Source organism: Centroberyx affinis, unplaced genomic scaffold, assembly GCF_046629955.1.
Source record: "Centroberyx affinis isolate AG114_WGS23_722 - 3 ecotype Tasmania unplaced genomic scaffold, CSIRO-AGI_Caff_v1 ptg003720l_1, whole genome shotgun sequence".
In the NCBI taxonomy this organism is placed as follows: Eukaryota; Metazoa; Chordata; class Actinopteri; order Beryciformes; family Berycidae; genus Centroberyx; species Centroberyx affinis.
In genome coordinates, this window is record NW_027281604.1 from 179391 (window position 1) to 193282 (window position 13892).

Consider the following 13892-nt stretch of genomic DNA (forward strand, 5'->3'; position numbering starts at 1 on the left):
CAAGCACATCAACTTTACACACACAATACTGTAACTGTAATAATGTTTTAACCCCCAGTCAATGTACTAGACCACAACCAACCACTCTAACCTGTAGATTAACTGAAACAATCCCCCATCAAGATATGGAGGAATGGAATGAATTAAAAATGTTAAACAATTTCAGAGGGACCTGATTTATTTTGACCTGCGGTCATTTCTATTCTTTGGCACTGATGGTTATATAAAATGTAGTAACTTATTTGCATATGTGTGGACTACCTGCACTAAGTCTTTGGAAGCTTGCATTTTCAATTCCTTTCCAGTGAAATTTGAATTACAATCATTACAGCATGTTTAATACCCTAAAATGCATCTTATACTTTTCCCCCCACTCTCCAATTCCTGTTAATTTTCATGTGATATTCAGATGGTTTCTTGGCCTAAGAACAGTGCAAGAGCCAGGTGAAACAATGAACCATTCTATCTAGCTGAATGAAGACGCAACAGGTGAGATTAACATTCTGAAAATGGTTTATTGTAATCACAGCAAAAAAGGAGCAAGAACAAGCTTGAAATAATAAACCCATGGCAACATTTCAACAACATTAAAAGTCACCTCTACTCTAGTCATAAAACCTTCTGACCAGTAGCAAACATGGTGAAAACTGACTACTAAGGTGGATCACCTTTAATTTTTTTTTACCTTTAATACTGATCCCCCTCCTCTTCTCCCTCTCCTTCAATGGAGTCCACTCCCACCTCTTCATAATCTTTCTCTAAAGCAGCCATGTCCTCTCTGGCCTCGGAGAACTCTCCCTCCTCCATACCCTCACCGACATACCAGTGCACAAAGGCGCGCTTGGCATACATCAGGTCAAACTTGTGGTCCAGACGTGCCCAGGCCTCTGCAATAGCGGTGGTGTTGCTCAGCATGCACACAGCTCTCTGGACTTTGGCCAGATCTCCACCAGGTACCACAGTGGGGGGCTGGTAGTTAATACCAACTTTGAAACCAGTGGGGCACCAGTCCACAAACTGGATGGTGCGCTTGGTTTTGATGGTGGCGATGGCACCATTGACATCTTTGGGTACAACGTCCCCACGGTAAAGCAAACAGCATGCCATGTACTTGCCGTGGCGAGGGTCACATTTCACCATCTGGTTTGCCGGCTCAAAGCAAGCATTTGTGATCTCAGCCACTGACAGCTGCTCGTGGTAAGCTTTCTCCGCAGAGATCACAGGAGCGTAGGTGGCCAGGGGGAAGTGGATACGGGGGTAGGGCACCAAGTTGGTCTGGAACTCAGTCAGGTCGACATTCAGCGCACCGTCAAATCGGAGGGAGGCAGTGATGGAGGATACAATCTGACTCATCAACCTGTTAAGGTTGGTATATGTAGGACGTTCAATATCCAGGTTCCTACGGCAGATATCATAGATGGCCTCATTGTCCACCATGAAAGCACAGTCAGAGTGCTCTAGGGTAGTGTGAGTACAAAGGATGGAGTTGTATGGCTCCACTACAGCAGTGGACACTTGGGGAGCTGGGTAGATGGAGAACTCAAGCTTGGACTTCTTGCCATAGTCAACAGACAGGCGCTCCAACAGCAGAGAGGTAAAACCAGAGCCGGTGCCACCGCCAAAGCTGTGGAAGACAAGGAATCCCTGGAGACCAGTGCACTGGTCAGCCTAGACAGGGAGGAGGAAAGCTCCGTTATAACTGCTGAACGAGAATAAATACACTACGTTCAAGAGACATCATTTGATCTGTGGGAGACACACCAGCTTACGGATCCTGTCCAGAACCAGGTCGATGATCTCCTTGCCAATAGTGTAATGCCCTCGGGCATAGTTGTTGGCTGCATCTTCCTTCCCAGTGATCAGCTGCTCAGGGTGGAAGAGCTGGCGATAGGTTCCAGTCCGCACCTCATCTATACAAAGAAGCACACACAGATGGGTTGACTTGACATTTATGGGTCATCTCAATACTCTCAAATTGTTTGGGTGGATTTGGTCAATTCTTAAGATATCAGAATCAGAATCATTTTATTGGCCAAGTATATTTGCACATACATGGAATTTAGTGGTAAGTAATATAAAAACACAAATAGAAACAGTAGAAGAAAAAGATACGATCAGAATCAAATACAGAATATAGATATTGCACTATAAGTATTTGCACTGTTTGAATATTGCATTATGATGAATAAATAAATAAATAATGGTGAGTAGTAGTGTTGTGTGGTAGTGATGGGGTGGGGGGAAGGTGCAGTGTGGTGATTATCCATTTAATTATTCATATTATTATCCATTATCTGGATCATGTTATGTTCAGGCTGAATTTTGTGGTTGTCCTGACATAAAGCAAGCAACTTGAGTAAAAAAAAACTCAAGGTAAATCATGAATGGGCTGAAGGATTTTACCAATGACAGTCGGCTCCAAGTCAACAAACACAGCTCTGGGTACGTGCTTGCCAGCTCCAGTCTCACTGAAGAAGGTGTTGAAGGAGTCATCTCCTCCTCCAATGGTTTTATCGCTGGGCATCTGTCCGTCTGGTTGGATGCCATGCTCCAGACAGTACAGCTCCCAGCATGCATTGCCAATCTGGACACCAGCCTGACCAACGTGGATGGAGATGCACTCACGCTGAAAGTGCAAAAAGAGGCACAATGACAGCACAATGTATCCACAGCTGCCAGTGTTTAATCACAGTAGCTTGCAGTTGTTTTCATATTAAACATGTCAATTGCGTTTATTTTCTTATCAGCTTGTGATAAGAAACCAGACTCTGGAGACTTCAATTAACTCAATATCTGTATATAAACACTTAGACGATATTCCCAATAGCAGTTCTACCATTTTACACACAATCCATCCCCTCTGTTGTCAGTGAATGAACAGATGAAGTGTGAATGAAGCCATGCTGAGGCATCACCGCCCTGAACTGCAGTTACAGAGGAACAACTGAATCAGTGTAGTAATATCATTTAAATAAGCCCAATGTTACAGAATTGTCTTGCTTATTAAAGACTATCTAGGTCACAGATATCACAGGAAGTGCCCCTTTTGGCGCTGGTATTTCTTGTGGAAAAGATGCCCACCCATTGGGTTACAGTGCAACATTAACTACTGATTGGTCATGATTTCTCCATCCTTTATCACTGCTTACCTACAATCTTACACTACTTTTACCATATGTTTCTGCCCTGCAGGTTTGTAGCCTGAGTGAGGAAGCGTTTTCCCTCATGTTAAGTGGTTTGACCATCACGTCAAACTACATGCTGCTGTTTGGCAAGGTTTCCTTGTTCTCATACAAGCATTCATGAAACATGTAGCGTAAACGTCCCTATTAAGCCCACGTACCATATAAGCCCACTTGCAACTTCTGAGTCAAATAAAAAAAACACAACATCATCATTTTTTGCTGTGTGATGTTTCTTCCAATGAAGATGCTTGTTATATAAATTACACTTTTTATTGTAAGCCGATCAGATTTGTCGATATTGAGTTATCGACGCACATGTGTGACATGCGCCTGCTGATCCCAGAAGAAGTTGCAAAAAAACTTTGGTGATTTTGGTACCCTCAGAACATTACATTTTTTGCATATTTCTACTCCTGTTTTTGGTAAATACTCATTTGTTATCAAAATTTAAGTGATTAGTGTTTTGAATAAGACATATGTTAGAATATTACTTGAATTAGAAATATTGTTTCTTTTGAAATCAAAATATGAGTTTTAGCATGCTAGCAAACAGACCACATGCTGCATCAGTACAGTAGCTGCATAGTATGGTTCACTGCATTGACATAAAGCATGATAAGCATGCATAGTTTACATTTTTGTATGCAGTTTATATTATTATACTGTTAAATAGACAATAAATGTGTTTGTTTATCTTTATTTATTTTTTAATTAACATTTTTACCTGGTGGGCTTAAAGGGGACACTAGCAAAAAAATCACACTGTCTGGGGTGGATGTAAATGAGTATAGCTAATTACTTCTCTGCATGATCAATTTATACTTTTCATGTTATGTTAGTGCACCATATATAGATTTATTTCATATAGTTGGTTTTTTAATGTCATGTGCGTATAATAAAATATTCTGTCTTTTAACCATAAATTCACTGATGTTCCCTTTAAGCCCACCTGCTCCCATTAAGCCCACTTGACTGTGTTTCAATAGGGATTTTCTCCCTTTTGACCTTTGAACCATTTTCCTCCCTAATTTTGACCTCACCTGATGAATCAGCTCCATAATCCACATAGTTAATACCCATATTTAAATATCAGTGATATTGCATAGATTAATTCATTCTGGATAGGCCTATATTCTATCCTAACATTAACAATATTTTTATTTTTTCAAACTGTTTTTCTTTCAGTCAGTCGGTCTTCAGAAATCTTCATAAAAATATCTGCACTTTTAACCAGCTGGCTGGACCAGAAATTTTGGCCAATTTCAAATGCCAACAGCACTCCATAGGATAGAGATACAGACAAAATGACAACACATATTGAAAGATGAAGTATTGAAGAGTAATTTCCACTATAGTTTTGAATTTGTTCTAAATAGCTACATTCCAAAGAAGACATGTTGTAAGTTTAGCTTTTTCTGTGTTGACAACACAGCAAAAAGGCTGGTCACGCCTATTTCAAATGCCATTTACAGGCCATAGGATAGGAGTGGAGAATGAAAATAAAAATAGCTATTGAGAGCTAAGAGATTACAGATTTGAATAGAACAAGTTTGTATTGTTAAGATTTTTTATATATATATTTATTTATCAACAAATCATGAAGTGGGCTTATTTGGAACACCCATGGGCTTAAAGGGTACGTTAGGTACCCATTAAGCCCATGCCAGACTTTTGACATATTTTGACAAATTAAACAATAAAAACATTAGAAATTGGTATAAATGAATTATTGACACTTCAAATGAGAGATTAGACTTTCATTTTAACTAAAATGTTCTCACTTAAATTGGGGCAGTCTATATTAGAAATGTCTGAAAAGCGGATTTGGTGGGCTTAATAGGGACGTTTAACGTTAACGTTACCCTACGGACTGTCACATATCTTGTGACGAACAATACTTTATTAACGTTAGACTCCACTTAGCGTTAAATCGTTAAAATTTCAACTTTCAAAACTGGTCGATCAATTATCCCTTGAGCAGATAAAAAAACAACCGTTGTTTAGTTTTAAAACATGACGCATAGTTTATTGATTTAGCATGCACAAGTAACGTATGATCAGGAAAAGGGAAATTCCGGAGATCACTGTTTAAAGTCTAACGTTAGCTGGGTTTTTTCCCCCCTGAATTTGTAATGTTAATTTTCAGTCATGACTAGACAGCATGATACAGTGTGATTGAGACTTGTTGATGTACAATTTATAATCTAACTTTAGACTAACTAAACAAGACAAGAAGGAGAGGGCCTAAAATTGGCTTGTATGCTGTAGCTTCAGGCCTTATCCAGCCAACCATGAAGAAATGCTAAACTCTTTCATATCTTACAGGGGAAGAGACAGAGAAAGAGCTAGAATGTTCCATTAACGGTAACGTTAGCTAGCTAGTCTTCTACTAGCTAGACCCCATTTGTTTGTTCTTCCTACACTGATTTAATTGGCAAACGATTTAAACAATGTGATTAAAGCTAATAACATAAACCACATTCCCGATGTTATTTTGAGTGTCTTTTTAACTTTACAAAGTTTAGATCAGCGGCTCACCAAGGTTTGTAACGTTAATGTAAAACTGACAGTTTGCCGCCATTTCAACCGAGGGAACATGACGCCATGAATAGCTAACAGGGTTGACTTAACTTAGCTAACTAGAACAATTTGCTATTCAAATATTGTATTTTAAGAAATATCTCATCAGTTATAAGTTAAGCAACTTACCATTTTTAATTATGGAGGAGGAAAAGTGCTGAAGAAAAGATTCTCTGTTGAAGATGTAGTAACTGCCGTTAAACGCAGAGGCGCGCTATATTTTATAGTCTCAGGGGAGTCGTGTTGCCAGGTCGGATTCCAGTTTCCAGCACAATACAGCACAAAACATCCGGAATCGTAACTCTCAGAAAAGAGAATAACATAAAGCTACTCAATGCGTAGCAGAAAAAACCCCCCACATAAACCTGCCTGGCACCTTAGGACCTACACTGACCCACCTTACATACAACAGGCTAACCACAGATAAAATAATAACTGTATTGATATTGCCAATTGTAAATAGTAGCATCTCTGTCAAAGTGATCAGGAGTTTGGTACAAACAGCTGAAATGAGGTGTCTCGTCGTTTCAGGAGGACCTCAGTCAAACTGTTGCTCCTCCATATTGAGAGGAGCCAGTTGAGGTGGTTCGAGCCCCTGGGAAGGATGCTGGGATGACGGGAGGAGACCCAGGCGAAACCCCAGGACACGCTGGAGGAACTACATCTCCCTGCTGGCCTAAACACCAATTAACTTCCCCCAGGAGGAACTGGAGGAGCTCGCTGGGGAAAAGCTGAGTTTCTCTGCTTGCCTTGTTGCCATTTAACTGAATAAGTGGCAAGAAAATGGATAGATGGATGGGTTAACCTGTTTCCTTCTCTCCAGTGAGGTTGTCATACTGTATGTCAGCGTTGAGAAGTTTAGCTGTTACTTTTCTTCCATCCAGCAGGTGGCAGTGAGAGACCAACAATGTATTTACACCCCTCAGCCAAATGGCATCAAAATCTAATTCTGCAGTGTACAGCAGAAATGCACATAAACTAGCCCCACATTAGTACATAATATACAACATCAGCTTAACTGGTGTATACAGTATGGGCTTTCAGACATAGATACGATATTTTTGTATGTCACATCAAAAATGGCAATCAAGCAAAAATCATTACAAGTTTCTTTGATGATTTTCTTTCTTTCTTTTTTTTTTTTTTTAAGGAAGAACAGCACAGTGGCACAGTGTAGGCTGAAGTGTAGGCTGGAGGAAAAATAAGTGAGGTTGTAGTTTATTAGGAAGATTAGACTGGAATGTATGCTTCCCATTAGTTGTAGGTTCAGCTGTGCTTTGTTTCACACTCAGCTCTCTCTTTATGTGTATCGCAATGGATGTTCACTCGAGGCAGGGAGACAAGTGACAAACTAGCCTATAATTTCCCGAGAAGACACATTTCTAAATCTGAATAACATATTATAAAGCACTTCCCAGAAATACTCCTGTACTGCTTCGTGTGCACCAAACGAGGAGGAGTTTATGAACAAAAAAAAAGAAAAAGAAAAACCTCTATGATTCAGCTTCCCTCGGCTGATGGGCGTTGCCTTTACAACTCCTCTGAAAGGTGTGGCGAGTTGTGTAAACTATCCTCCACTAACATCAACCCTATTCTCCTAAATAGGTAAGCCGAAAAATACCTCTTCTGACGTTTGATCTGCATGTCTTTGGTGCTTGTCTACTTTTTATCCTTTATTTTGTGTCCTTTGTTGCTCGGGAAAATGGTATGTGTGGTTCTCAGTGGAATGCAGTCTTCGTCATTTTATTAAAATAGGTTGCATTTCCTGTATACACGCGTGTCTACTTTGAAGGCCAGTCAAAACCTAAGTAGGGTCAGAATACAGTGTCAAAATAGAGATATTGTGCAGCTATATATGAAGGCATTGAAAGGAATCAACCAGAGGACTTTTTTTTTTTTTTTTCGTTTTTTTTTTATTTGCAAGAAGCGCTGGTAAAGTTGGAGAGAGGCAAAGACATTCAGAACCAGGGTGGTGTTAAGATATTTACATAAATGATATATCACGATGTACATGTATTTACATTTAAAGCACTTTCAAAAATAATGACAGATACTTCATCTTCTGCCCAGTTTGTGACTCTCCTCCGCAACAATGTCTGTTTGGGTGAGTAGCTGTCTGCCCAATATCATCTGTGATGGATAATGTGATTTAGATGTAAATTATCAGTGTATGTAAATGCATGTAAATTAGATTAAGGTTAAACGTGTATTTTGGTGAGATAATATAGATGATAACTTCAGGACATTTTCTGACTTGTATTCAAGGATGACATGGACCTGCTCTTAGACTCTCCCTCCTCACTGACCATAACAGTAAGTTGGACATACTCTCACTTTTTAATTAAGCCACTTTTTAACTTAACTAACTTTCTGGGGGTATAGGAGCCATCAATCCAGTATTTATCCAGGCAACTTATTTTGTTGGCTGCCATAGAGGTTTTATAATATTATGCTCGCAGATTTGTCAGATTTAGAAGCCACGGATGGAATTTACCAGCATTTTTCTTTTCTTCTTTTCTAAATTTCAAGCCCTTAATATAACAGCAAAATGAATTGTATAGATGACTATTTCTTGAATAGACATGACTAATAAGACTTAAACATAGAATATAGAATAATAAATAGAAAGCAAAGCAAATGCAATCACCAATAGATGGATAGGTATTATGACTTTTCATTTACAGTATGCTCAGTGATCATTAATTTGTTTTTACTGTTGATATGAGCCTGTTTCTGTGTTTATCAGTCCAATGCAAGAGGAACCGTGAAGGACAAGGCAGATTTCAAAGTGGCTGATGATGTGTCTGCACTCAGGAATGCCATCGAGGGCATTGGTAGGCTAATGAAAGTTATCTTTACCCATTTGTTTAATAGCTTACTATATCAGAGAAAAATGTAAAGCACACTCACTCCATCTCACCACAATGTGCACTTCTATGGGTTAACTGATGTTAAAGTGCAAATGGAAGAGGCTGTATATTGTGCATCAGGTTGTAAACACACAAACTGTGAGTGCAGTGTTGATGCTAAGTCTGTGTTCTGTGTTTTCTTCTTCTTAGGTACCACAGAAAAGACACTGATCGAGGTGCTGACCCAAAGAAGCAATGCTCAGCGGCAGCTTATCGCTAACGCCTATCAGAAGGCAACAGGAAGGGTACATGGACACAAATACACTTTGGTTTACTTTCAGATATGAACTGTGTCTATGGAGGAAGACAGTGACCAAAATTAGATTAAGTGTTCTGTGTCCTCCCCCACTCTCCATCAGACATTAGTAGACGATCTGGAGGGCGACACTCAGGGAGACTTCGAGGACTTGCTGGTGGCCTTGGTAACTCCTCCTGCTGCCTACGACTGCAAAGAAGTCATCAACGCCATCAAGGTGAGACTGTGTTGAATGAATTTCCAGGTAACTTGACCCTGCTTCAAAACAAGGACAACCACCACACTCTGGGCTTGTGTTTATGTAGCTGCTATTAAATATAACGATGGATGAGTCGTGACGAGGCCTAAATTGAATCTGTAAACTTGGTTGGTTTTTTTTAGATTAATATAAAGGTTTGTTTAAATGTTCTTTATTTTCTTCAAGCATTTGGGATTTTCTGTTAGATGGTATATAGGGGGAAGTCAGGATGACATGCAGCAAAAGTCATCAGTCAGATTTAAACCCCCAATTTATGTCTGTTAACCACTTATACAGATTTTTTATTCATTCTTATTCTGTGTTTATTCTGTAGTAGTTTTTTGCTTAGTTGCTTGCTTTTGTAATAAGTGTACATGCAAGTTCTACATCCTGAATAAGCTCTGGCTCAGTATTTAAATAAAAAATGATAATGATGGCCATATTTGTGTGCCCCCTTTTTTTTTTTTTTTACAGAGTTACAAAGAGCTATAAAATAAAAGACACAAAGCAAATATTTTGGAAAACAGTAAAACTATAATAAAAGAAGGGCAGACACTGCTTTCTCAGCTATATGTTCATATAGCTGAGAAAGCAGTGTCTGCCCTTCTTAATTTGTTCAAAGAGGCTTCATTTTTCAACTATTTAGATTTATGAGATTTAACTATACTCCCATACTTTTCAGTTCAGGGAACTGGTCTAAGATCAGCAGTTCAGTCTCTTGTCTACCTGCATCCTTTATGTCTTTTTCCTTTCTATGACCCAAGACTTTAGATTGATGATTGCCATGAAGCCTCTTCCTTCATCAACTTGTTAAGAATCTGTGAAGCCTTTCCATCAGAGTTATGTGAAGAAGCCTTATGAGGTTTTGTGTGTGTCACATACAGGGTGCCGGGACCACAGAGAGTACGCTGACTGAAATCTTTGCCTCCAGGTCCAACAAACAGATCAAGGCCTTGTGTGAAGCATACCTGGCAGGTTAGTATCTGCACTGCTTACTTTTGTTCTCACTGCTTAGTATAGTAGTATTATTGTGACAACTTGGACAGATGTTTGTGTGTGCATGTCTGTGTGTATATTGTGTGTTTTTGGTTTATATTATATTAGGTTAAATGCATTTGGATTCTGTTTTCTATTCTGTTTCACTCAAGAAACGGGGAGATTACTGACTCATGATCTGAAGTCGGAGGTTTCTGGGGACTATGGCAACACACTGCTCATCTTGGCTGAGGTACATTCAATTAAAACAGTGCTGATATGCTGTGTTACCACTCCCAAAGTTTGCTAATCATTCCAAAAGCCATATATTTACTCTAGCTAGACGGGTCTGAGCATTCCTATCTGGAGAAATTTTTCAAATACCTTGATTGATGGTGTCTTTTTCACCAAAGAATGTGGAGAATGAAAAGCCCCTGAGAGAGCAAGTTGTTGTATTTATGATGCACATCTGCAACTAAGAATCATATAATTCTGTGAACAGAATTGAATCGGTAATACAGTCATTCTTCTGTGAGAGGCCTAGTGTCGAGAGAGAAACAATAAAACCACGTTCTTTACAAAATCTTTGGGAAAGCTTGCCTCGAAATATGACAATGACATTACAAATGCCATTCAAAAAGAAATGAGTCTCACCACATTAAATAAAATTATAGTTTTAGAATGAATGCGTATATACATTGTCCTTAATATAAGTATCATCACCACTGTGTTCCTCTGTTTGTCCTCCCAGGGGAAGAGAGATGAAGGCACTAATGTGGATATGGCCAAAGCCAAGGCAGATGCTAAGGTACTTTCACCTACATTCAGATCATACACCACGTAGTCAAGGCTGTATGCTAGTGTGCAGAGTTTCCACACCTCTCTCTCTCTCTCTAGATTATAGAATACAGCCGCTTGTCAGCCTACAGTGTTTTACACTGCAAATAAAGCCATACAGCCGATGGGGTCACAGTATACCTCTGTTTGTAAATAGAAAAGTATAATCAGGTTTTGTGGATGTAAACTGACGTAAACAAATAAGTGGACTGACATGACACCAGCACTAACACAGTTCAATTAACATTTCAGACTTTAACTATTTTCTGCTTTTTAAATTTTAGAATTGAAACAGTTCAGCTGTTCTGGCACACTTCCAGATCGCTATCAAACAAACCTTATTATTTTGACGTTGTTGCCTTGATGTTACATATGTATATACTTTGAAGGCACCCATCTCCTCAGTTAACACACACACTGGTTGATGCCCACACGTAATATTTCATAACCCTCCCTAGTATTTCACTCCCTGGGCTTGGCCCTGGACTCCCTGCCTACTTAACATGTGAGTCAGACAAGTCTCTCCCCAAAGTGTTTTTGTGGAGTGACATGATGTGGCACTTCCTTTGAACTTTGAGTTGACAGTTCATTTTGATTGTCCCTCTGATTTTCTATCTCTGTCTCCCGTCTAAATCTGTGTGTATGTACGCCCACACCCATCCTTCCTCCATGTTTCTCTCTGCCCAGGCCCTGTATGAAGCCGGGGAGAAGAAGTGGGGGACCGATGAGAGCAAGTTTATCGACATCCTGTGCCACAGGAGTGTTCCCCAGCTCCGGCAGAGTGAGTAGAGCTTTTCACACTCTCTCTCTATCTTTAGACAGTAATGCAATGGAGAAAAAACATAATTCCTGTAGAGATCCATAATAAATATTTGTCTGTAAAGTATTTCATAACAGTGGAAAGTTTATCAATTTAAAATATATTTTTTACAGCTCTGGTAGAGTACAAGGGCATGAGCAAAAAGACTCTGCAGGACAGCATTGAGAGTGAAATGTCCGGCAACCTGGAGACGCTACTAGTGGCCATCGGTAAGAAGAATGTGTAATATCGTCTGATTCCTGACACTCATTTTGAAGAGTGATCCTCCATTTTTTTCCCTGTATCCCTATATCTTCAAATAAAAAAAAAAAACAATCTCTGTGCTTCTCTCCAGTCAAGTGTGTGAAGAGTGTCCCTGCATACCTTGCAGAGCGGCTATTCAAGAGCATGAAGGTAAGCTGAACAATAAGTGTGATTAGGGCCTTTTGAAACCTCAGTGACCACAGTTCTGCCAGTGGCTCCCAATACAAAAGCCACATGTCGTTTTGCTGCGTCCCACTCAGCCACACACAGCAGACTGTTCCATTGGTCACCGGTGGTGTGGAAGGGAATGTTAAGCCACTGTTATTATTGTTGTTGCTCTGACAAAGTCTGCAACATTGGCTGAAATGCGTGTCAACAGGTCTACACATAAAACACTCAAATTGCAGATAAACATTGAAACTGTGCAGACACAGAAGCAGTCATCATCGAATTCCCACTTTTTACAATTGCTTCAGAATATTTTTAGTTCTACTGTGGGATACTGAAGATGCAAGTTGTGGGGAATTTGCCAGTGACTACTGGTTTTATTACTTTATTTGTTCTACTTAATATTCTTTTTGAAGAGACTATATCATAGGTTGATAAGTGATATAGGAGTAGTTGTTGAGGAAGGAGAGACTGCTTCTTGTTTATTTTCCCCATCCAGGGATGCCAGGAGAAACAGCCAGGAGAAACAACTTTTCTCTTTCCTGTCACAAGCTTACTCTTATTCCCCCCCCCCCCCCAACTTCCTCGTATGTCCAGGGTGCAGGGACCACAGAGTCGATTCTGACCAGGATACTGGTCGGCCGCTCGGAGATAGATTTGATGGACATCAGAGCTGAGTACAAAAAGCTCTTTGGATCTTCTCTCCACTCCAATTTAGAGGTCAGTAGCCTGTACACACACCCACACAGATGGAATTTAATATGCACATCTCAGTCTACATATCAGTACTCAACATGGTTTTAATGTTTTGGTGTCTATTGTGTTGGAGATGACACATTAGGGGAAAACTTGGTGTAATTTATTAACCTCAGAGGGGATCGACTTTGATTTTCTTATAATGAATACCTCAGGTGGTCTGGAAACCCAGGCGTGATTTCTGTCTCTTTATGTTTGTCTAGTCTGAAGTGTCAGGTAGCTATGGCAATGCCCTGAAGCTTCTCTGTGGTGGGGATGACTAACTCCTCCCACCTTTCGCTGAGGAACACGTGGCGTACGAGTGCAGCTTCACCCCACCTCCCTCCCAAAATCCAAATGGGAGTATCGCCTCTACTGACGATGACCAGTAGTTCATGTTTCCAATACTTTGATATTGATATGATTGCTTGAACTTGGCTCTAAAAATGGCTAGATCTAGAGCTAGAATAACTTTTAATGTGAAATTCCAGGAATGTTCAACCAGACATTGAGGGATTTTCAAAGGTTTTCAAGTACAGTGCCATGTAGACTGAATCCTTAGCATATTAAGAGTTAAGGAGTCTGATATCCATGGTTGTGCTGTTTGATCTCACTGCACCACTTGATGTTGTAAGAAAATCAACCTTACCTTTTATGGATATGAAGATGCTGTTGAATGTTTTGATCAAAACATATAGACACTAAAGTATACTATATAGACTATAGTGAGTGAACTGAATTGTGTTTGTATTCCAATACTGACAGCTGTGTATTCCAACACTAAAATAACTACACATTTCATACATAAGCAGAATTGTACATTATTGTTTTTGTAATACAAATAGTTTGAGATGGTAATTATACAGACATAAAAGTGGTTGTCAAACATTGACCGATGTTAGTACTTCTTTCATTTAAAAAAATAAACCTATTCCAATTCAATGTT

At 39.6% G+C, this 13892-nt stretch overlaps 2 protein-coding genes across 3 annotated transcripts; one reads left to right on the forward strand and one right to left on the reverse strand.

Annotated features, from left to right (window-relative positions):
* Window positions 1–687: 687 nt before the first annotated feature.
* LOC139662175 (tubulin alpha-1B chain-like) lies at window positions 688–2539 on the reverse strand. Its single transcript, XM_071540798.1, has 3 exons — window positions 2404–2539; window positions 1762–1910; window positions 688–1668 (listed from the first exon to the last, which is right to left on the reverse strand). The coding sequence occupies exons 1-3, from the start codon at window positions 2522–2524 to the stop codon at window positions 688–690; spliced, it is 1251 nt and encodes a 416-aa protein (XP_071396899.1). The 5' UTR covers window positions 2525–2539.
* A 4730-nt stretch (window positions 2540–7269) lies between these two features.
* Window positions 7270–13837, forward strand: anxa3b (annexin A3b). Of its 2 annotated transcripts, XM_071540780.1 has the most exons (14): window positions 7270–7370; window positions 7836–7869; window positions 8031–8078; window positions 8512–8599; window positions 8825–8919; window positions 9034–9147; window positions 10053–10143; window positions 10317–10396; window positions 10895–10951; window positions 11668–11761; window positions 11914–12009; window positions 12135–12193; window positions 12809–12931; window positions 13171–13836. In XM_071540780.1, exons 2-14 carry the CDS (start codon window positions 7858–7860, stop codon window positions 13228–13230), a joined length of 1017 nt encoding a protein of 338 aa, XP_071396881.1. In that variant the 5' UTR covers window positions 7270–7370; window positions 7836–7857; the 3' UTR covers window positions 13231–13836. The 2 variants fall into 2 exon arrangements, with proteins under 2 accessions (XP_071396881.1, XP_071396882.1); XM_071540781.1 differs by lacking the exon at window positions 8031–8078 and having other exon boundaries at window positions 7316–7370; window positions 13171–13837.
* The last annotated feature ends 55 nt before the right edge of the window (window positions 13838–13892 follow it).